The 24612-nt window shown below is 46.5% G+C and overlaps 1 protein-coding gene across 3 annotated transcripts in view; it reads left to right on the plus strand.

The window, feature by feature from the left end:
* Positions 1 to 24612, plus strand: part of LOC147125080 (Krueppel-like factor 12) — a 220216-nt gene that overhangs the window by 160083 nt on the left and 35521 nt on the right. For all 3 annotated transcript variants that reach the window (XM_085997074.1, XM_085997090.1, XM_085997082.1), the window contains one exon: positions 13060 to 13624. In XM_085997074.1, coding sequence (XP_085853200.1) covers positions 13060 to 13624 — 565 coding nt within the window. The remainder of the gene's footprint in view (positions 1 to 13059; positions 13625 to 24612) is intronic.

Genomic DNA, 24612 nt, shown 5'->3' on the forward strand with positions numbered 1-24612 from the left:
CGGCTTGGTACTGTGAATATGCATGGGGGAGAGAGAACCAGATTTATTTTAAGAAGCTAATTTTTCAGTGTTACAATTTTAAGGAAAACCTTGCTCTTTATCTCTTTATAGTGCCAGTCTTTTCTATGGTGTAACTGATTCCATTCTGGGGTGTGGCAGGGGAGGAAATAGTTTTTTAAATGAAAAAAATTGTGAGGAGACTGCTTCTGCTGCTGGAGGCTGTTTTTTTTTCCTGTACAGGTGTCATCATCAGAGCCTCAGTGGCACACTGGATACATCCATGTGCCGTGGTATTACTTTTGGTTTCCTGTTGGCCATTGCTGTTTTTGGTGGTTGCAGTAATGTTGGGCTCTTTTAATAGCTGTCTCCATGATAAATGCTCACCTGCTGTGAATAATCTTTCCCACGGTGCTACTCTTACTCAGGGAACTTATATCACTGTTGATATTTGTAGCTTTTAATCATTGTGTAATTTGCACACCATGGGGGAGAAATTCAGTTGTTAGCGCCAGCCGTTATCGCCTTAAGAGGGTGATAAGTGGGACGCGAAGCGGCTAGCGCCCGGGCGCGGCGAGACCTGCGCCTCTCGCGAAATTGAGCGGACATTTAGCGGCGGCGCAAACCTGCAACGCCCGCTCAGCTGCGCGCGCAGATCCTTACGTCATTTCATGGTGCAACGCCCTTGGTGCGCCCCGAACCAGAACTTCAGTGGCGACCCCCTTCTTTCCACCTGGCGCTCCCAGCGACTGGTTGACTGGAACGGTTCCCAGTCGCTGTGGGGTTGGGGGGCGCTATTTAAAGGGGGCTCGTCCTGGCTTCTTAGTGGTAGCCATTTTGGACCACTCCTTCTGTGTGAGAGAGATTTGCAGAGAGACAAAGGGAGAGAGCTTTCTGCTTTGAGTCAGCGCTCGCAGAGGTACTTCTGGCTTCAGCCCAGAACTTTGCAGTTGGATTGATTTTTCAGTGCCATAGCCTTGAGTGGCCACATATTATGGGGGCTGCAATGGGTGGAAACGTTGGGTTTCTCCATTGCATTGAGAGGGCTCAGAGACACCGAGAGAGAGTGCCAATCATGGCCAGATGGAGGAGGGCCAACAGGCGTCGGCACAGGAGACCTTACCCTCCCAGGGCATACTGCCAGCAGTTCTCCTACCTCAACATGTCTGAGAAGCAGTGTATTCGGAGGCTTCGATTCAACAGGGAGGTGGTCACTGAGCTCTGCCACCTGCTTCAGACAGATCTACAGCCTCAGCTGAGGAGCAGGACGTCTCTGTCGGTGGCAGTGAAGGTGACAGTGGCTCTCAACTTCTATGCCACTGGCTCCTTCTAATCCGCTACTGGGGACATTGCCAATGTCTCCCAGTTTGCGGTGCATTGCTGCATCCACCAAGTCACGAATGCCCTCTTCAAAAGGAGACGTCAGTACATTTCCTTCCCCATGACCCTGGACAAGCAGCAAGGGCGCGCAATGGGATTTGCAAGAATAGCGGCCTTCCCCATGGTCCAGGGCGCCATTGACTGCACGCATGTGGCTTTGCGGGCGCCTCGAGAATGCCGAGGATTACCGCAACCGGAAGGGGTTCCATTCGTTGACCGTGCAGTTGGTGTGTGACCACAGACATCTGATACTAGCTGTCAATGCCTGCTTTCCAGGCAGCAGCCACGACGCCTTCATCCTGCGCCAGACTTCTGTGGCAGACCTTTTCGAAGCCCCGGCTCACCCAGGAGGCTGGCTTCTCGGGGACAAGGGCTATCCTTTGTGCACCTGGCTGATGACCTTGCTCCGTGCACCCAGCACCCCTGCTGAAGAATGATACAATGACAGCCATCAAGCGACCAGGTATATCATTGAGCACACAATCGGCGTGCTAAAGCAACGGTTCCGCTGTCTGGACCATTCTGGAGGAGCCCTTCAGTAGTCGCCTGAGCGAGTCTCCCATTTCGTTGTAGTGTGCTGCATGCTGCATAACCTGGCTATCCTCAGGACTCAGCCACTGCCAGCAGACATTGGAGCACCAGCAGAGGAGGAGGAGGAGCACCAAGACGAGAGGGAGGCACAAAGTGCAAGAGCCGTCCATCAGCGGCTTATTGCAAGTCGGTTCTAGGCCCCCTCTGAGGGAATGGCTTGTGCCATTGAAAGAACATGAATGGAATGGTTCCGCAAACCCTGAGCCGGTCAAGGCAACAAATAGTTTAAAGAGCAAACATGCACAATCTGAATAAAGACAATTATTTATTTAACAAACTGCGTGCCCTTCCCGCATGACAAAGAAATACAGAGAAACCCCCCAAAAAACAGTCAGACACATAACTGGCTCTCACAACCTGGAGACAATGAACAAAAGAGTTAACCAAAAATGACCATGATCCTCGGCCTTCACTAAAAAAAATTAACAGCATTTTGCCAGACCTCCTACTTTTTGGCCTGTGAGAGTGATCTGCTTCGCTTGCGAGATTGGCCCCTTCCCACCCTGCAGCTCCTCCGCAATGGGACCCCAGTGGCTGCAGCAAGGCTGGGGGAAGGCTGCTGAGTGTCAGAAACTGAGTCGGCAGATGCCCTTGAGGGACGGCCTGGACCAGCTCTGGGCCTGGAGGGCCCGGCTGCTGACTGCTCCAACTCTGCATGGGTGGCAGCAGTCTGTCCTACAGGAGGTGGCAGCTGCAGTGGAGGAGTGACAGTGTTGGCAGCAGGAATGCTGCCATCCTGACAGAGGACAGCAACTCCCTGGTCGGACGACACTGGCACTCCCACGGGGCAGCACTGCAGCATGCGGAGCAATCTGCTGAAGCACAGACTGCTGGCCTGCTGCAGCGCGGCGAGGGCCCCGGTGAATCCTGCCCGATCCAGCGAGGGTGGCAGCAGTCAGTGCTCGTGTGGCCCTAATCTGTGTCTGCATCAGACCAGCCACTGACTGCATGGCACCACTAAGCACTTGCATGGAAGCCGCCTGTGCTGCACCGAAGTCCTGTAGACTCCTTGCCTGTGCTGCCCCGAAGTCCTGTAGACTCCTTGCCTGTGCTGCCCCGAAGTCCTGTAGACTCCTTGGCAGTGACTCAATGGATTCGGGCATCCTTGCCACTGCAGCCATGAGCTCAGTGTGCCTCTGCTCTGCCTGGGCGCCCATTTCAGCGAGGAGCCACACCTCTTCTGCGCTCACTGTAGCAGGACTGGAGGCCAGACTCTCCCTCCAGGGAGAAGGCCGCCGAGCTTCCCTAACCCCCCCCCCCCCCCCACGTTGCTGCAGCCCGCTGGCCGGAGCTTCACCCTCCCCAGACCCTTCCCCCGCTCCCCTCCAGGGAAGACGTGTCCCCATTATGGCCATGGGCTGCCTCGGCTGAGGGTGGCACTGATGGTCCGGCTTCCTCTTCCTCCTCCTCGCCTTCAGAATCACTCACAGTGGCAGCTTGAGGGCCCGCCTCCTCACCTGGCGATTCACCATCTGAAAGCAGGGAGGTACAAGAGTTGCTTTAGCGTGAGGACAGGGCGGCAGCGAGGGAGGCATGAGTGCTGCAATGCACTGTATTGGTTCGATAGTGGCAAAGGATGCTGGTGTGAGGCACAAGTGGAAGGAGAGAGGTCAAAAAGGTGATGACCTTACCATTGCTGTCCCGAACGGGGTCGGCATCTCCAGTGGCGACGGGGCCATCAGCTGGCCTGCCATAATGCGCTGGACTCACTGCTCCAGATCGCTGAGGTCTTTAAGGTAGGCCGGCCTCCCCCGGTCCATTGCTGCTGCCTCCTATTGTGTGCCAGCTTGCCCTGCAAGAGAAAGGACGGGCTCTGAGCACAGTGTGAAGCCCTGATCTTGGCTGCACTGCCTCCCATGGTCGAATAGCTGTTACAGTGTGAAGCCCTGATCTTGGCTGCACTGCCTCCCATGGTCGACTAGCCCTTACAGTGTGTAAAGTGGTGAATGTGCATGTGAGTTTCATGAAAGGCTCATAGGTGTTGGATGAGGGCTGGCCATTGGGGCTTTCAGGACCACTTTGCCCATAAAGTGAGGTCCACATGCAGGGATGAAGAGGATACTGAAAAGGGTACTCACCCTGACAACCCGAGTGAGGTCGTTGAACTTCTTCCTGCATTGCACAGGGGTCCTAGGTACCATGCTGCTGGAGGTCACTCTGAGCCACCTCCCTCCAAGCTTTGCGGTAGTCGGTGGGCAGCGGCCTCCTGCCACTGTCCGGAAACAGGATAGATCGCCTGCGCTCCACTGCGCCAACCAGAACCTGCAGGGCCCCCTCACTGAACCGTTGCGCTCGCTCCCTGGCCCTCTCCATGGTCCTAGGCGTTAGAATGTGGCAGCAGGTCTGTCCAGGCCGAGAATCAAGGCTCCAAAGTGCAGGGCATAGCTGCAATCCAAATCGACCCTCTCCCTTTAAGAGCTGACCGGCGCCAGCGTGTCTGCCTGCAGTCGCTAACTGGCCGCACCTGCGCTGCGCCTGCCCTCGGTGGTAGCGCCTCGCTTCTCTGGCTTAGCGCCTTAGGACAGTCGTGCAGCACCTGCTTTAGCGCTACAAGCACCTCTTGGGGCAAAGCAGGTCAATTTTGCTGAAGGTGGCGATAATTTGCCTCGGGCGCTTAGCGCCCGCTCGTCTATAACGCCCCAAACGTGGCGATACTGAATTTCTAGGCCCATATCTGTCAGAGCATACTGGAACTCAGAAATTGAAGCTCTTCTTTATATTTTTGTATACACTTATTGTACAATTAATACAAGAACCATCCACTCAGACGTACTTGTGTTTAATTGTGTGTAAGGGTGCCAATTTCTCCCTTTTCTCTTAAATACACTGACTCCTGATGGGATACAGTTCATTGACACAGGCAGCATGTCCAAGTGGCCATTCTTTGACAGGCTACTGGGGGGACATCACCGCTGAGCTGATCCATCCTCACTCGGTGTCTACATGCGCAACAGCAGGGGTATCTCAATATTCACCAGGGGTGGAAGTCTAGTTAATGTCACTTTCTTAGCCCAGGGGCACTGAGACCGATTTGTCGAGTCACTGCTGCCTCCCCAATTGATATCCACTAACTCGGCACAAATTGGGATTGAACCTGGGGTCTTCTTGGACCGCGTGATTTTGTAATGCACCAGATGGGGTATTTTCTCACTGAGCGCCGGTTTCATATAACTGCGGACTGAGAGAATGCCACCTCAATCAGAATACATTTTCAGCAATATGTAATTGTGCAGCTGATGACACTCTTGTTTCACTAACATAATAAGTGCTGTCAGTATGCTGTAGTCAGCATTTAAGCAACCAAATTAAACAAAGTATGGTTTCTACTTTCTATCTTGGTGACTTGCCAGTTAATGGATTATTTTCTGAATTGATTGTAATTAATGATCACAGTTTTGCACTTAAATGGGTTTGTTTCAGAATGACCACTGATGAACTTCAATTTGAAGCTAAGAATGAACCGGAGGTGAACTTTAAAAGTTCCGTCCATCTGTTAGCAGTTCATTGAAGTCAGCTTTATGCCTGTGTACTGGGAAGTAAAATGTGGACTGACCCGTATTCAGTACAAAGAAGGTTCACTCGGTTAATCCCGGGGATGAGGGGATGGACATATGAGGAGAGGTTGAGTAGATTGGGACTCTACTCATTGGAGTTCAGAAGAATGAGAGGCGATCTTATTGAAACATGTAAGATTGTGAAGGGGTTGGATCGGGTGGATGCGGGGAGGATGTTCCCGATGATGGGTGAAACTAGAACTAGGGGGCATAGTCTTAGAATAAGGGGCTGCTCTTTCAAAACTGAGATGAGGAGGAACTACTTCACTCAGAGGGTGGTAGGTCTATGGAATATGCTGCCCCAAAAAGCTGTAGAAGCTACATCATTACATAAATTTAAAACAGAAATAGACAGTTTCCTAGAAGTAAAGGGAATTAAGGGTTACGGGGAGCGGGCAGGAATTTGGACATGAGTCTAGGTTCGGATCGGTCATGGCCCTGTGGGTAGCGGAGCGGGCCCAGGGGCCGTGTAGCCTGATCCTGCTCCTATTTCGTGTGTCTAATTCTGTTAGATTCAGGAGATGGTTCTGTGATAGTGGATTGGCGGTTAGGATCAGATCAGCCATGATCTTATTGAATGGCGGAGCAGGCTCGAGGGGCCGATTGGCCTACTCCTGCTCCTATTTCTTATGTTCTTATGAGTTCTCCTGCTGGATGACCCAGGGGATGGGGGTTCAATTCTGACATTAAATGTTGTCAACTAATTTGGTGTCACGTTACTGGTTTGTTATTTATTGTATTATAAATAACATTATCAATATATATCTATTGTGTTATCTATTAGTTTTTATGTGACGGAGCTGTGTGCTGTAATTCACAAACATTGCAGCTGATTTGATCTCTAAACCTGACCACAAGCAATTTGCATTAAAAAAAAAAAAAAATTACAATCAAGTTTTGTTTTATTGATTCTGATCTTAAAATTGGCAGAGCTGCCATTTAATCCTTGGATCTTGAAACAGCTAGGCTGTCTGTTAGTTTCAGGATGGTTTTAAACTATCTTCTCTTTCAGTGGTCTAAGATAGTTCCTGAAAGTGGATCTTTGCCTCCTACAATGTAGAAAAGGTATCTTTTCTGTCCTTTATGGAGGTATATGCCAAGGGACTAACAATTATCCCATGTAATAATCTGCTCACTGGATTTAAGTACCACACTACCAAATTCTCTTCAAAATTGGGGATATTACTCCACAAGTTAGAGGCTTACAGATTAAAGAAATGAGTAACTTTACTTGACACTAAATCACCACAAGAAGTGTTGGCCTTGGATCACTGGTAGCACTCTCACTTCTGAGGCAGGCCCCACTCCAGAGACTTGAGCACATAATCTAAGATGACATTTCAGTGTGCAGTATTGAGGGAGTGCTGCACTGTCAGAGGTCTTGCCTTTCTGATGAGATTGAGTTAAACCGAGCCCCCGCCTGCCTACTAGGGTAGACGTTAAAGATGCCACGGCACTATTTGAGGAAGTGCAGGGAATTCTCTCCATGTCCTGGCCAACATTTATCACTCAACCAACATCAGTAAAATAGATTACCTGGTCATTCATCTCATTGCTGTTTGTGAAAATTGGCTGCCACATTTGCCTACATTTCAACAGCGGCTACACCTCAAACGTACTGACGAAAGGTCATCGACCTGAAACGTTAACTCTGTTTCTCTCTTCACAGATGCTGCCTGACCTGCTGAGTTACTCCAGCATTCTCCAGCATTTTCTGTTTTTACCTCAAAAGTACTTCATTGGTTGTGAAGCGCCTTGCAATGTCCCGAGGATGTGAAAGGTGCTATATAAATGCAAGCTCTTCCTTTGAGAAACATCATAAACAGTAAATACTAAAAGTACAATAAAGTACACCACAAATGTAATTTGTATCAGTAATGGGTCACTTACCCTTACTAAGCACAATACCCATATCTCTTTTATTGCCTCCTCGATTCATCAAAACTGCAGACTATTGCTACACTCCCCATCTGTCTACACTCCAACACCATTAAGACCTGCATGAGCTAAAATTTCCTCTAGTTTAATTTCAGCAAAACTGAAGCCGCTATCTTCGGCTCCTGCCAGTACTTGTGCACCTCTGCTCTTGACTTCATCAACCTTCTTGCCTACTGCCTCAGGCTGACTCAGGAGATGTAGAACCGCAGTGCAGGCCATAAAATGATCTCTGTAATGTCAAACAGCATTACTTAGGCTTGTAATATTAAATCATACAGCTGTTTGAATCTTTTATTGCTTCAAAAACCTAGTACAATATGGCACTTTTGAAAGTCTGTGGGAGCTCTTGCTGCTGCATCTAAGAGTTTTCTATCCAAAAGGCAGTTGGGATGGAATTTCTGTTGATGCAGTAGATGTGGGAAGGGTCACTGGGGAGCTCAGTAGTTTTAATCTCTGATGCATTTAAATAATGGATAGCAATGCAACGGCTTCTGGAAGAGCCTCACAGATCAATTTTCAACCATCACGGAATTATTCTTCCTTTTTATAAAGTTTAATAGTTTGCCGAACTATTTCTATACCTGTTCTGACTTCAGCCTTTTTTTGGACCCTGTTCCCGGCCAAATAGTAACCTGGGGCTTTAGGCTGACCGTTAATTTCACAGAAGCCTGTTTACTGGTATTAACTTTGACATTATTCTGCCAGGTAGGACACACATTAATGAGCATCCTTTACACCATGCCACTCTAAGGGCTGAATTTTGCTGGCACTCAGCATGCGGGTTTGGAGACGGGTCCGCTGTCAAAATCAAAATGATTGATAGCGGCTTGGGAACCCGCTGCGAATCCGCCTCCATGTAAATTTCCAAAGTGTCGGGTCTGCGATTTCAGAACAGACCCGACACCAAGCGGCGGGGGAGGCATTTAAGATACTTAACTGCTTGTTTACTACTATTTTGCCAGCCTTTTATTTTACCACATTTTTAACGGGCTTCACGCGTTCGGAGATCACGTCAGGTAAGTAGGTCAGGTTCTCTATGTCTCCCCATTGCTGTGATTAGGTGACTGCTGCAAAAGTGGTATGAAAGCTACCATTTCACAGCTAGTCACTTTCCAATGTCAGAAGCTTGAGCCTTCAGGACATGGAAGACACATTTGAGCTTTATGAAATTGGAAGTGTTTCTCTCTCTTCACTGTCACCTTCTTGTAGCAAACTCTCTCACCATTGACAGACCGCGTCTGTCATCTCAACTTCAGCTACCATCTATTCCAACAACATCGGTGCCCTTGAAAAAATGTCACCTTGGCCCTCTGAATCCCTCCACGATCAGCCCCAACACCAACATCACTAGGCACACCAACATCACCAACAACAATACCAGCCTTCTCCACAATCACCTGATGCTGCACAGGAGAGAGGGCATCAGCACCCGACCACTTTGCTGCCCAGGAGGCCAGGGATGGCCTCACCATGGCCAGATTTACGTCACTTGACGCTGTACACCCTGGCTGCCACATGATGCGCCAGGTTGACACCACCCCACATCATCACCATAAAGCATTCCTACAATGACCAATCCGTTCCTTTCACACTCATCACCATTGCGGGGATACCGTTATGTCTCACCATTCACTGCAACTCACTAAGACACTTCCAAAGGTGACCACAGATCTGTATAATAAGGCAAATAAAGATTTCAATGTTTGATAACACATTAACAGAAAATTTACATGAATATTGCATAAAACACCCAAGTGCCTACCCTTGTGTGTTGTTAGATGGTATGATTGCACTAGGATGAGGGTGAGTGTGAGGGGTGGCTAGTGAGATGGGGATGTGATAATGTAGATAGAGAGGGGTGGGTGGAGGTGCAAGGTAAGTTGGTGTGAGTAAGGATGTGCAGGGGTAGGGTAGGGAAGGCAGAGTGATGGGGATGTGATGAGTGGCACAGCAGGATGAGATTGAGTGTGGCTTTGTACTAACGTTTCGTGATCTACTGAGATCATTGAAAGGTTTGCGCCACTGCAGCCTGGTCCTCCTGACGACAACCCTGCTTGTGTACTCCTGTGCAATGTGCAACCAGGCTGTGTTGGTGTCCTGGGGAGGTCTCTTCCGCCCTTGGAAGGGAAGAGAACCTCCCTGCATGCTGTGAGAACGTGGGTGCAGCCATGCACCTTTGTGTAGTGCTTGTCAGTGTTTGCTGCACCTCAATGCTGTAGAACACTGACAGCACAACTGTCAAAATGAATGCGGTCATGGTCCCTTTAAGGATCCCTGCAAGGCAGGCTTAACCAGCCCCATTAACCGAAAATCCTTTTTGCAGAGCGACTGCAGTCGGGAACGGGACCGGAACCCGCCAACCACCTCCCGCCGCGATCCGCATCTGCTGATGAAATCGCGATCTAACACATTGTTACTGTATGAATTAAGGAACGGCCGCCATTACTTTCTGCAGGGTTCTCACATCAGCCACTGAGCCCCTGAAGTTATGGTGGTCGATCAGGACTATCCCCATCGAAATTCAATCCCTTTATGCTCAAGCCTGTCTTAACTTTAGGGTGGTTTACCTTGCCCAACTATAAAAACATGATACGTGAGCAAGGTACTTGATCACTTTTGTAGTTATTTAGGGATAAATATGTGTATTGGGTTGGTAAGCAACAAGGAAAGTGTTCCTATTTAGTGTCTAGGATATGCTGTACCAGAATTCGTATGTAGTTGTACACAAACTGAAATAGTCACGGACCTGTGTCTGGTTTATTTGCAGCTGAAACCAAAATAAATGGTCTATGACTTCAGGTTTGTGCAAAGATAATAATTTTGACGGGTTTTTGTTTGATATAGAAAATCAACGAGGGGTCCCATTCTTATTGCTGTGAGTGACATCTAATGCAGTGTGTGTGTCTGGACAATGGGTGAGGACAAGGTTGGGCATGGTTTGCTGGCCTTCGCAGTTGACCTGCCAACACTCACTGTCGTGAATAATGGCCACTTGTGCGACATATTGGAGGGTGGGCAGCATCTGTGGAATTGTACTTTATTAATGGACTTAACCCCTTCAGGAGAGGAGGGAAGCAAATTGAAAAAGAACATTGGAAAGAGATTGTTTTAGGTAGCGCTGTTTTTTTAAAATAAAAATATCTTTGCAGAACTCTGGAGGAACAGAGATGCTGTAAATGATTCTGGGTCCAAAGGAGTCTAATCAGAGTGTGATTGATGCACGGCAGAGGAGAGATGTACAACAGGATAGCTAACATATCACCCAGATTAGTAAAGAAGCTGCTGGAAAATTTACAGTGACCTAGGGGAGTCTATCAATAGATCATTGTCTTACCTGAAGCCTCACTGAATTGAAGAAAGAAGCAGCAGAAAGACAACGATTTAAGCCAATTAATGCTTGCTTGTAAAGTTTTTGAACTTTGCCCTGCTTGCCTGTTCTTAGAATCAGGGTGGAAACTTCTCTGCAGCCTCTGATGCTATTTCTGCTGACTGGGTTAGCCAAAAGCAAGTGATTTTACCATTGAGAAAGAAAATGAAGCCCCCATTATTCCAGGGCTTCTCTTTACAGGCTACTGCGGTGTCTTAAGTTGCTGTGACATTTGCACCCAGTTGAGCAAGTGATGTATCTGCTACTTCAGTGTTTGGAGTGAGGAATTGGTCTTTGTTGGTGTGCTGGGCTACTTCAGTGTTTGGGGTGAGGAATTGGTCTTTGTTGGTGTGCTGGGTCACTTCAGTGTTTGGAGTGAGGAATTGGTCTTTGTTGGTGTGCTGGGCTACTTCAGTGTTTGGGGTGAGGAATTGGTCTTTGTTGGTGTGCTGGGCTACTTCAGTGTTTGGAGTGAGGAATTGGTCTTTGTTGGTGTGCTGGGTCACTTCAGTGTTTGGAGTGAGGAATTGGTCTTTGTTGGTGTGCTGGGCTACTTCAGTGTTTGGAGTGAGGAATTGGTCTTTGTTGGTGTGCTGGGTCACTTCAGTGTTTGAGGTGAGGAATTGGTCTTTGTTGGTGTGCTGGGTCACTTCAGTGTTTGAGGTGAGGAATTGGTCTTTGTTGGTGTGCTGGGCCACTTCAGTGTTTGGGGTGAGGAATTGGTCTTTGTTGGTGTGCTGGGTCACTTCAGTGTTTGGGGTGAGGAATTGGTCTTTGTTGGTGTGCTGGGCTACTTCAGTGTTTGGAGTGAGGAATTGGTCTTTGTTGGTGTGCTGGGTCACTTCAGTGTTTGGAGTGAGGAATTGGTCTTTGTTGGTGTGCTGGGTCACTTCAGTGTTTGGGGTGAGGAATTGGTCTTTGTTGGTGTGCTGGGCTACTTCAGTGTTTGGGGTGAGGAATTGGTCTTTGTTGGTGTGCTGGGTCACTTCAGTGTTTGGAGTGAGGAATTGGTCTTTGTTGGTGTGCTGGGTCACTTCAGTGTTTGGGGTGAGGAATTGGTCTTTGTTGGTGTGCTGGGTCACTTCAGTGTTTGGAGTGAGGAATTGGTCTTTGTTGGTGTGCTGGGTCACTTCAGTGTTTGGGGTGAGGAATTGGTCTTTGTTGGTGTGCTGGGCTACTTCAGTGTTTGGAGTGAGGAATTGGTCTTTGTTGGTGTGCTGGGTCACTTCAGTGTTTGGAGTGAGGAATTGGTCTTTGTTGGTGTGCTGGGTCACTTCAGTGTTTGGGGTGAGGAATTGGTCTTTGTTGGTGTGCTGGGTCACTTCAGTGTTTGGAGTGAGGAATTGGTCTTTGTTGGTGTGCTGGGCTACTTCAGTGTTTGGGGTGAGGAATTGGTCTTTGTTGGTGTGCTGGGTCACTTCAGTGTTTGGAGTGAGGAATTGGTCTTTGTTGGTGTGCTGGGTCACTTCAGTGTTTGGAGTGAGGAATTGGTCTTTGTTGGTGTGCTGGGCTACTTCCATACAGAAAAAAAGAAGAAAGAAAGACTTGCATTTATACAACCTCAGGAAGTTCCAAAGTGCTTTACAGCCAATGAAGTTTTTTTGAAGTGTCGTCACTGTTGTAATGTAGGATCTTCCATAGAGAGCAAATGCTCAGAAGCGGTCACCATGTTTGCAGTGCTAAAATAATTTGTGGATCTGCAGTGCTGTCTGGTTAAGAGACTGCCTCACTTACACTATGGAATGCAGATAACAGAGAGTTTTCACATGGTGCAGTATTTACAGCACCGGCCAAGCTGAGATCTGAATGAACTTCCGCCTCCCTAATCCACCCTACCCACTCGAAACTGAGAAGACTGAGTTTTAGGAAGCCCTGGGTCTGAAACCCGTGAACTGGTTGAGTTTGGCTGAATTATGTGACATCAACCTGGTTCTAGGATTTATACATAAATATGTATTGCTTCAAGGACACACATGTTGCTTTTTCACCCCTGTCTACCCAGCAGCACAGTGATCTTAACATTTCAATCTTTTCTGTTCTATTACTTGAGAGTAGTAGTGATGCCAAAATGTTAACATTTCTTTCAACCCATTTTTAGAGTCTCTTGTATGCGTGAAGAGAATGGTACAAATCAATAATTTACGCACCTTGTAATGTGACTGAACTATGCTATAGATGGAAAGTTTCACATTTGAATACTTTTTAAAAAGAAATCTTCTTCTCTCTTAACAGTCAGTCCAAGCTTCTGAACACGTGCGAATGGACGCAGTCCCCATGTTGATAAATAATGTGAAAATGGAATCTTCTATGCTGCTTAGTGACCTAAAAACAGACGCACCAGAGTCACTAAGTAACATTAAAATGGAACCACCAGAGGAGCTTCTTTCAAACGATAACCAACCACAGACAGAACCCGTTGATTTGTCCTTAAACAAATCTAGGACCTCACCGGTAGCACCATTGGTTTCAACTTCGCTTCCAGTTATAACAGCAGTCTCTTCATGTTCTTCTTCGGACTTCTCATCTGGGGGACCAATCAATGTTACTTCAGCCATCCCAGCAGTATTATCACCAGGCTCCATCTTGGCTTCGTCTCAGGGAGTTGGCGGTCAGCAGATCCTGCACGTTATACACACTGTGCCATCAATGAATTTACCCAGCAAAATGGGAAACCTCCAGCACATACCTGTGGTTGTCCAGTCATTGCCCGTGGTCTATACAGCAGTGCAGTCAGATGGTATAATGTCATCAATCACTGTCCCTCTTATAGGGGATGATGGAAAAAGTGAAGGCGCAGGTGAGGAACTTGATTAGAAATAGCCTGTAATGTTTTCTGCAATGAACTTGTGCTCTACATGTTCTTTATTGAGTGACCGTATTGATTTAGCAATTGGTTATTTTTCCATATGCAGAGCCACGTGACCCTACTGTGAATGGCCAGCCTTGAGGCATCAATCAGTCAGCTGGAGATTTAGTTAAAACTCACCAACACGTGACTACAGGTTTAGATAAAACTGGAACTTGAAGTTACTGTGTGTAGTTAAGACATTTTACAAATTAACCCATTCAATCTATAAGAAACCATTCCATTTGTGGACATTTTTGGCTTGTATTTGATATTTTACTGCAGAACTCCCAACTTAAGGGAAAAGCGATAGAACAGTCACTCCTTATTTTTGTTGCAGTGACTGCCAAACATTGCAAAGAGGTTGACTTTCATTTTTGTTTGCTGAGTATTCTCTGAAGTATATTCTGCCCCTTTAAGCCTGACATCCAATATAAGCCTTGTAGTACGCTTTTTGTTCAATCCATTGTATAAAGTATTACTTTAGATATTTTACTTTAAACTGCTCAGAGCTGACGACATTTAGCAAAAATATGTCAATTGCATTATATGAACTCTGCAGTATGTATTTTGGCATTGGTACAGGAATATTTATCCTGCATAATCCGCGCGGTTACCTGACCTGTATTAGTTATTGGTGCAGATACATCCATTACACAACCTGTGCAATTATGTGCTTGAGAAGGCAACTTATTTCTACAAAAGATTAAGCTGGATCTTTAAAACTGTGATGATGAAAGTTTTTGTGTAACCCTGTGAAAGAAAACGGTCTCCCTCTGATCACCAGTCAGTGAAAAATTAGCGTTACTTCAACGATGGCTCAGCAGGTTTATTCAGTGAATAGTGGAGCCATTTAGACCGAGAATGTCCCAGGTTCAAATCCCAGGCTCATTTCAGCAACTGTGCTGGTAAGTTGGTACGTTTGGCCTCCGTGTCCTGGGATAGAGAAAGGAAAAATTGGTCAGGGTTGCGGTCAGGTGAGATAGGATCAGTCTTGGCAATGGTTGAATATCCTGTTTAACTCTTTCTCTCAAGATGTACCCATGAAGAATTTGAATTCATAAAAAGCAAGCATCAGTAAGAGTGACTATGAAGCTGTTGGATTGTCATAAAAACCCAACAGGTTCACTCATTTCCTTTAAGAAAGACTTGCATTTAAAGAAAGAACTGCATTTATATAGCACCTTTCATGACCTCAAGACACCCCAAAGCGCTTTACAGCCAATGAGGTACTTTTGAAGTGTAGTCACTGTTGTAATGTAGGAAACACGGCAGCCAATTTTGCACATAGCAAGATCCCACAAACAGCAATGTGATACTGACCAGATAATCTTTTTTAGTGATGTTGAATTGAGGGATAAATACTGGCCAGGACACCAGGGATAACTCCCCATCTCTGAAATAGTGCTGTGGGATCTTTTACATCCACCTGAGAGAGCAGACAGGGCCTCGGTTTAAAGTCTCATCTGAAAGACAGCACCTCTGACAGTGCAGCACTCCCTCAGTACTGCACTGGAGTGTCAGCCTAGATTTTTGTGCTGAAGTCTCTGGATTGGGACTTGAACCCACAACCTTCTGACTCCGAGGCGAGAGTGCTACCAACTGAGCCACGGCTGACATTAAGATAGGAAACCCGCCATCCTTACCCAGTTTGGCCTATATGTGACCCCAGTCCCCCACCAATGTGAAGTGAACTAGGAAGCCACTCAGTTGTATCAAAACCAGTTACCAGCGGTTCACGAAGAGGGCCCACCACCATCTTCTTGGGGCAGCTGAGTTTAGGCAACAAATGCCAGTCTTGCTAGCGACACACACATCCCAAGAATGAATAATAAAAACAAATTGGGCATGGTGCCAGTTGTCCCCTGTCTCTTGTGGAACCATACCCCCGTAAGGAGTCGGTGCATTCAAGGAGGGAGAGGAGAAAGTTGATGAGCTTGCAAAAATCCAACACTAACTCTCTTCATAATATGTACCAGTTTTAACTAACTAATTAGCTTTGACCACCAATCAGTGCCATGCCTAGAAAACGATCCTCCAATGTAGTTCTGCGAAGTGCACTTATATAGCGTGAAACCTGGATGTTAATAAAATGGCCATTAACAAGTTGTTGAGGCCAAGTGTTTCTGTTTTCTAGTATTTTTATAATGCAGATTCAAAAATTGCATGTCCTTCATGTGCTATTTTTTCCCTTCCCCATTTGGTTTTCTCCTCTTGCTGGATGTTCTCTGGCACCTCTGGTTAGAGCAGGTGGCTTGATCCTAGACTACTAGAAAGTAGAGCAGCTCAATGAAATTCTGCATCTGGTTAATTTATGCGTGGAGTCATGTATAGAGCCGGAGAGTCCCGTACAGAGTATCATAGGTCTGTAAGTGTAGGAGCCAAAGGCAACTGGATGAGAGATTTTAGGTGTATTGGAGATCAAAATGGCAACTCTGTTGAGTTTTGTCTGCAAAATTACAGATGTAAGAGTGATTTAAAAAAAAAATTATAACGATAGAGTTCAGGAGAAGAGTAAGGCTAATGGCCACTTGGCTAGAGAGTGAGATGGAATGATCGAAATACCTCCAGCAGGAAGAAGTGCAGAGACCTGAGCAGAGTGTTTTTTTTTCATTCGTTCCTGGGATGTGGGCGTCGCTGGCAAGGCCAGCATTTATTGCCCATCTCTAATTGCCCTTGAGAAGGTGATGGTGAGCCGCCGCCTTGAACTGCTGCAGTCCATGTGGTGAAGGTACTCCCACAGTGCTGTTGGGAGGGAGTTCCAGGATTTTGACCCAGCAACGATGAAGGAATGACGATATATTTCCAAGTCAGGATGGTGTGTGACTTGGAGGGGAACTTGGAGATGATGCTGTTCCCATGCGCCTGCTGCCCTTGTCCTTTTTAGGTGGAAGAGATCGCGGGTTTGGGAGGTGCTGTCGAAGAGTGCATCTTGTAGATGGTACACACTACAGCCACGGTGTGCCGGTGGTGGAGGGAGCGAATGTTTAAGGTGATGGATGGGGTGCCAGTCAAGCGGGCTACTTTGTCCTGGATGGTGTGGAGCTTCTTGAGTGTTGTTGGAGCTGCACTCATCCAGGCAAGTGGAGAGTATTCCATCACACTCCTGACTTGTGCCTTGTAGATGGTGGAAAGGCTTTGGGAAGTCAGGAGGTGAGACACTCACCACAGAATACCCAGCCTCTGACCTGCTCTTGTAGCCACAGTATTTATGTGACTGGTTAAGTTAAGTTTTTGGTCAATGGAAACCCCCCAGGATGTTGGGGAATTTGGTGATGTAAATCAGGAAATGGAAGGGAGGGAGGAACTCAAGAAAATTATAATCGCCAGGGAAGTGGTACTGAGCAAATTGTTGGAGCTGCGGGCTGACAAGTCCCCGGGTCCTGATGGACTTTATCCTAGGTTCTTAAAAGAAGTGGCTAGTGAGATAGTTGATGCGTTGGTTTTAATTTTCCAAAATTCCCTAGATTTGGGGAAGGTTCCATTAGATTGGAAAATGGCGAATGTAACTCCTTTATTCAAAAAGGGAGGGAGACAGAAAGCAGGAAACTACAGGCCAGTTAGCTTAACATCTGTCATAGGGAAGATATTAGAAGCTATTATTAAAGACGTTATAGCAGGGCACTTAGAAAAGTTCAAAGTAATCAGGCGGAGTTAACATGGTTTTGTACAAGGGAAATCATGTTTAACCAATTTATTGGAGTTCCTTGAGGAAGTAACGTGCTGTGGATAAAGGGGAACCAGTAGATGTACTGTACTTAGATTTCCAGAAGGCATTTGATAAGGTGCCACATCAAAGGCTATTGCGGAAAATAAAAGCTCATGGTGTAGGGGGCAACATATTGGCATGGATAGAAGATTGGCTAGCTAACAGGAAACAGAGAGTAGGCATAAATGGGTCATTTTCTGATTGGCAAGATGTAACGAGTGGTGTGCCACAGGGATCAGTGCTGGAGCCTTAACTTTTTACAATTTATATAAATTACTTGGATGAAGGGACCGAAGGTATGGTTGCTAAATTTGCTGATGACACAAAGATAGGTAGGAAAGTAAATTATGAAGAGGACACAAAAGGACTACAAAGGGATATAGATAGGTTAAGTGAGTGGGCAAAGATCTGGCAAATGGAGTATAATGTGGGAAAATGTGAAGTTGTCCATTTTGGCAGGAAGAATAAAAAAGAAGCATATTATCTAAATGGTGAGAGATTGCAGAGCTCTGAGATGCAGAGGGATCTGGGTGTCCTAGTGCATGAATCGCAAAAGGTTACTATGCAGATACAGCAAGTAATTAAGAAAGCTAATACAGTAAACTCTTGTTTAAACAGCACTTAATCATCCGGAATTCTTTAATAACCGGCAAAATAGATAACCGGTAATCTTGCCGAATCCATCCAGCACTCGTTTTGCCGAGTCCGAGTCTCCCGCGGTGGCCGAGTTAGTCAGTGGTTTTTATTTTTGTTTGTGTTAAAAATTGCCTTGGTAGGTATAACTCTCTGTTATCCAAAATTTTTCATCAACTGGCACCATTCTGGTCCCATAGGTGCCGGATAAGAAAGAGTTTACTGTAGAATGTTATTGTTTATTGCGAGGGGAATTGAATACAAAAGTAAGGAGGTTATGCTTCAGTTATTCAGGGCATTGGTGAGACCACATCTGGAGTACTGTGTACAGTATTGGTCTCCTTATTTAAGGAAGGATGTAAATGCGTTGGAAGCAGTTCAGAGGTGGTTTACTAGACTAATACCTGGAATGGGCGGGTTGTCTTATGAGGAAAGGTTGGACAGGCTAGGCTTGTATCCGCTGGAGTTTAGAAGAATAAGAGGTGACTTGATTGAAACATATAAGATCCTGAGGGGTCTGGACAGGGTGGATGTGGAGAGGATGTTTCCTCTTGTGGGAGAAACTAGAACTAGGGATCACTGTTTAAAAATAAGGGGTCGCCCATTTAAGACAGAGATGAGGAGAAATTTTTTTCTCAGAGGGTCGTGAGTCTTTGGAACTCTCTTCCTCAGAGGGCGGTGGAAGCAGAGTCTTTGAATATTTTTAAGGCAGAGGTAGATAGATTCTTGGTAAGCAAGGGGGTGAAAAGTTATCGGGGGTAGGCGGGAATGTGGAGTAATCGGATCAGCTATGATCTTATTTAATGGCGGAACAGGCTCGAAGGGCCAAGTAGCCTACTCCTGCTCCTATTTCGTATGTTTGTATGCCGTTGAATGTCAAGGGGAGGTGGTTAGACACTCTCTCTTGTTGGAGATAGTCATTGTCTGGCACAAATGTTACTTGCCACTTATCAGCCCAAGCCTGAACGTCATCCAGGTCTTGCATGTGGGCATGGACTGCTTCATTATCTGAGGAGTTGCGAAAGGAGCTGAACTCGATACAATCATCATCAGTTAACATCCTCACTTCTGACCTTATGATGGAGGGGAGGTCATTGATGAAGCAGCTGAAGATGGTTCGGCCGAGGACACTGCCCTGGGGAACTCCTGCAGCGATGTCCTGGGGCTGACATGATTGGCCTCCAACAACCTCAACCATTTTCCTTTGTGCTAGGTATGACTTCAGCCAGTGGAGAGTCTTTCCCCTGATTCCCATTGACTTCAGTTTTACTAGGGCTCCTTGATGCCACACTCGGTCAAATGCTGCCTTGATGTCAAGGGCCGTCACTTTCGCCTCATCTCTGGAATTCAGCTCCTTTGTCCATGTTTGGACTAAAGCTGTAATGAGGTCTGGAGCCGAGTGGTCCTGGCGGAACCCAAACTGAGCATCGGTGAGCAGGTATTGGTGAGTAAGTGCTGCTTGATTGCACTGTCGATGACACCTTCCATCACTTTGCTGATGATTCAGAGTAGATTGATGGGGTGGTAATTGGCTGGATTGGATTTGTCTTGTTTTTTGTGGACAGGACATACCTGGGCAGTTTTCCACATTGTCGGGTAGATGCCAATGTTGCAGCTGTACTGGAACAGCTAGAGGAGCAGCTAGTTCTGGAACACAAGTCTTCAGCACGACAGCCAGGGTATTGTCAGGGCCCAAAGCCTTTGCTGTATCCAGTGCACTCAGCCGTTTCTTGATATCACGTGGAGTGAATCGAATTGGCTGAAGACTGACTTCTGTGATGGTGGGGACCTCAGGAGAGGAGGCTGATATGGATCATCCAGTCGGCACTTCTGGTTGAAGATGGTTGCAAATGCTTCAGCCTTGTCTTTTGCACTCACGTGCTGGGCTCCACCATCATTGAGGATGGGGATATTCTTGGAGCCTCCTCCTCCCGTCAGTTGTTTAATGGTCCACCACCATTCACGACTGGATGTGGCAGGACTGCAGAGCTTTGATCTGATCCGTTGATTATGGGATCGCTTAGCCCGGTCTACAGCATGCTGCTTCTGCTTTTTAGCATGCATGTAGTCCTGTGTTGCAGCTTCCCCAGGTTGGCACCTCATTTTTAGGGTAGCCTGGTGCTGCTCCTGGCATGCTCTTCTACACTCCTCATTGAACCAGGGTTGGTCCCCTGGCATGATGTTAATGGTAGAGTGAGGGTATGAGGTTACAGATTGTGGTGGAATACAATTCTGCTGCTGCTGATGGCCCACAGCATCTCATGGATGCCCAGTTTTGAGCTGCTAGATCTGGTCTGAATCTATCCCATTTAGCACGGTGGTAGTGCCATGCAGCACGATGGAGTGTGTCCTCAGTGTGAAGACGGGAATTCTTCTCCATAAGGACTGTGCGGTGGTCACTGCTACCAATGCTGTCATGGTCAGATGCATCTACGATAGGTAGATTGGTGAGGACGAGGTCAAGTAGGTTTTTCCCTTGTGTTCGTTCTCTCACCATCTGCTGCAGGCTCAGTCTGGCAGCTATGTCCTTCAGGACCCGGTCAGTAGTGGTGTTACCGAGCCACTCTTGGTGATTGCCAGTGAAGTCTCCCATCCAGTGTACATTTTGGTGGAACAATTGTGTGATGGAACAATTTTGTCGATGCCCTGCTGTTTGAAATTTTTTTTTTATTCGTTCCTGGGATGTGAGCGTCACTGGCAAGGCCAGCATTTATTGCCCTTGAGAAGGTGGTTGTGAGCCACCTTCTTGAACCGCTGCAGCCTGTGTGCTGAAGGTACTCGCAAAGTGCTGTTAGGGAGGTAGTTCCAGGATTTTGACCGAGCGACAACGAAGGAAGAGTGATATATTTCCAAGTCAAGATGGTGTGTGACTTGGAGGTAATGGTGTTCCCATGCACCTGCTGCCCTTGTCCTTCTAGGTGGTAGAGGTCGCGGGTTTTGGAGGTACTGTTGAAGACTTGGCGAGTTGCTGCAGTGCATCTTGTAGATGGTACACACTGCAGCCACGGTATGCCGGTGGTGGAGGGAGTGAATGTTTAAGGTGATGGATGGGGTGCCAATCAAGCGGGCTGCTTTGACCCGGATGGTGTCAAGCTTCTTGAGTGTTGTTGGAGCTGCACTAATCCAGGCAAGTGGTGAGTATTCCATCACACTCCTGACTTGTGCCTTGTAGATAGTAGAAAGGCTTTGGGTAGTCAGAAGGTGAGTCACTCGCCGCAGAATACCTAGCCTCTGACCTGCTCTTGTAGCCACAGTATTTATGTGGCTGGTCCAGTTTAGTTTCTGGTCAATGGTGACCCCAGGATGTTGATGGTGGAGGATTCGGCAATGGTAATGCCGTTGAATGTCAAGGGGCGGTGGTTGGACGCTCTCTTGTTGGAGATAGTCATTGCCTGGCACCTGTGTAGCACAAATGTTATTTACCAGCCCAAGCCTGAACATCGTCCAGGTCTTGCTGCATGTGGACATGGACTACTTCATTATCTGAGGAGTTGTGAATGGAACTGAACACTGTGCAATCGTCAGCGAACATCCCCACTTCTGACCTTTATGATGGAGCTAAGGTCATTGATGAAGCAGCTGAAGATGGTTGGGCCTAGGACACTGCCCTGAGGAACTCCTACAGCAATGTTCTGGGGCTGAGATGATTGGCCTGCAACAACCACAACCAAATACAAGACTTCATTCTGCTTTGAAAGTCCAGCTGGGTTGTCAATATATATATATTTTTAAGAGACTGTACCTATTTTTTTTTTTAAATATTCACATTGTAAATATTGTAATTATAGTAATTTTGCAAAACTTTGTAGCCATTTCAAAATAACACACCTTCATTTCTATTTCAAGATGTTTTTGAGTTGTAATTGCTGGGAGTTATCCCTACTTGCAAACTACAATGTGCTTAAATTTGGGTGTGTGTTTTCTTATGGTGATAATCAGTACAGCTGCAGTGTGCTAGGGAATGTGTTATAATTATAGTTAGTCAGTTACTATAATACTTTAAATTTCAAATGTATATTTTGGGCAGAAACAGCCATGCAGTACACTACTGATATGATCTACTGAAGGTCTATTTACTGATACTCTGACATACAGTTGCCCTTAATACCCCTGGATCAGGGTGGGGAAAGAAAAAAAGTGTTTCTGCTCCTAATTGCTAGCTCAGGATGTGTTGGCTTTGGCTCAGTGGTATCACTCTTGCCTCTGAGTCAGAAGGTCAAGGGTTCAAATCCCACCCCAGAGACTTGAGCACATCCCACCCCAGAGGCTGACATCCTGTACACTGTCAGAGGGGCCGGGCCGCTATTTGGATGAGACATTAAACCGAGGCGCAATCTGTCTGCTCAGGTGGGTGTAAAAGACTTCAAGGAAGAGCAGTTCTCCTGATGTCCTGGCCACCGTTCCTTCCTCAACCTTGTCTTTTATTGCTGTTCGTGGGATCTTGCTGTTTGCAAATTGGCTGCTGTGTTTGTTGACATTACAAAACTGACTACACTTCAAAAATTCTCCATTGGCTGTGGTGCTTCGGGATGTGTTGAGGCTGCCAACACTTGGGCCAAGGGTTTCCACTTTCAGCGCATTCGGCGAGCTGAGCGCAAATTGCCCTCAAAATTGCACTTGTTTTAAGAAATTTATTTTTTTTGGCTCAAGTTTCCATTCACTCATTTGCATATCGCTGAACATAAAATCTTCCATGAACCAGTGTAATTGGGTAGCCTTTTAGAACGTCATTTAAAAAAAAAACATTTTTGCATTAAAAAATATTCCGTGATATATTTGAGTAGTAACCTGGTGCAGTTTGATTAATACAGCTGAAAATGGGTTTATCACAAAAAATAAGCATTTTTAATCAGACTGTCTACCCACCATCTGTGAGTAACCCGATTTTAAATGACTGAAAATGACGTTAAAGCTATACGGAACCATTTACATTAGTGTACAGATTACATTAGTGTCAGTTTCTTTGTAAATTCAAAGCATTTTAATATTTAAAAACTTTTAACAGGTGCCCCTTAGTGTCCTTGCGCCTAAAAAAAAAAAGCCTTCATTTTTAGAGCCTCCTCGAAGGCCTGCAAACTGGCGCAATTAGCGGAAATTAATAGTGATTAATTTGAGCTGGGCGCATGGCCAGTTTTGTGGTTGGCTTCTAGTGCAATGTTTATTAAACTGGCGCAAAAGATCGCAGAAACTCTACTTGCGCCAGACGTACTTTGCGCTTGAAATTCCCTGATCTTTTGCACTGATTTGGCCGATTTTGGGCGAATTGCGCTGAAAAAACTAGAGGAAACTCTAGGCCTTAGTGTCTAGTCTCATACATGAAGAATAGTCTAATGAGTAAGATACTGGAGGGTAGCTGGTAAATATGGACTTTAGACTAGTAATACTGTGCTACCTGGCTAAAACCAGTAGCTGTAGAGTGGTGCAGCTGGCAAAACCAGAATTCTAATGTATAGCTATGATTGCACTTTTATAAAGTACTCGTGGTACAACAGGCCACCTCAGCACCTGTTAAACTTGATTTTGTTGCAGTGGAGTGAGATGACCTCTGACTCCCAAGTTATACTGCCATTTCCATGTCGATGTGCACCCAAAACCATGTTGCATTGATGTACAATTGGCATTATAACTGTAGTCGTACACTAAAATCAGTCAATACTTTCAGGAGAGGACAGTAGAAAATTGGAGGGAAGTGAGAATTTTTGGAGGGGCGGGAAGGAAGAATATAAAGCACAGCCTGCTATGTTTGAAGAACTGAATGTGCTTAAACTTTTAGCCTAAAGAACGATTTGTAAACTAAAAACACCTGGTATCACTGGCCAACTTCCATCTCCGTAACATCATCCGTCACCGCCCCTGCCTCAGCTCATCTGCTGAAATCCTCATACATGTCTTTGTTACCTCTAGACTTGACCATTCCAATGCTCTCCTGGCCGGCCTTCCACATTCTACCCTATGTAAACTCTGCTACCTATATCCTAACTTGCACCAAGTCCCCGTTCACCCATCACCCCATTGCTCGCTGACCTGCATTGCCTCCCAGTCCGGCAACACCTCGATTTAAAAATTCTCATCCTTGTTTTCAAATCTCTCTATGGCCTCGCTCCTCCCTATCTCCTCAGCCCCACAACCCTTCAAGATTGCTGCGCTTTTCCAATTCTTGCGCGTCCCTGATTTTAATCGCTCCACCATTGGCGGCCGTGCCTTCAGCTGCCTAGGTTCAAAGCTCTGAAATTCTCTCCCTAAACCTCTCCGCGCCTCTCCTCCTTTTAAGATGCTCCTTAAAACCTACCTCTTTGACCAAGCTTTTGGTCACCTGCCCTGATATCTCATGTGGCTTGTTGTCAAATTTTGTTTGGTAACTGCTCCTGTGCAGCGCCTTGGGATGTTTTACTAGGTTAAAGGCGCTCTATAAATACAAGTTGTGCTTGTGTGCTCATCTGCAGCATTTTCCAGCCGTGTGATTGCTTCAGCTGTGATGCTGTAGTAAATGTTTGATGGGATAAATAGTTATGGCCAAGTCCATGTGAAAGTGTTGCTTTAGATCTGAGTCTGGTAAAATGGCAGAGATGTGGCACTTCCTGACAGGAAGAAGAGATGA

Source organism: Somniosus microcephalus, chromosome 1 (assembly GCF_052327205.1).
Source record: "Somniosus microcephalus isolate GS21.2 chromosome 1, FLI_Smic_1.0, whole genome shotgun sequence".
NCBI classification, from domain to species: Eukaryota; Metazoa; Chordata; class Chondrichthyes; order Squaliformes; family Somniosidae; genus Somniosus; species Somniosus microcephalus.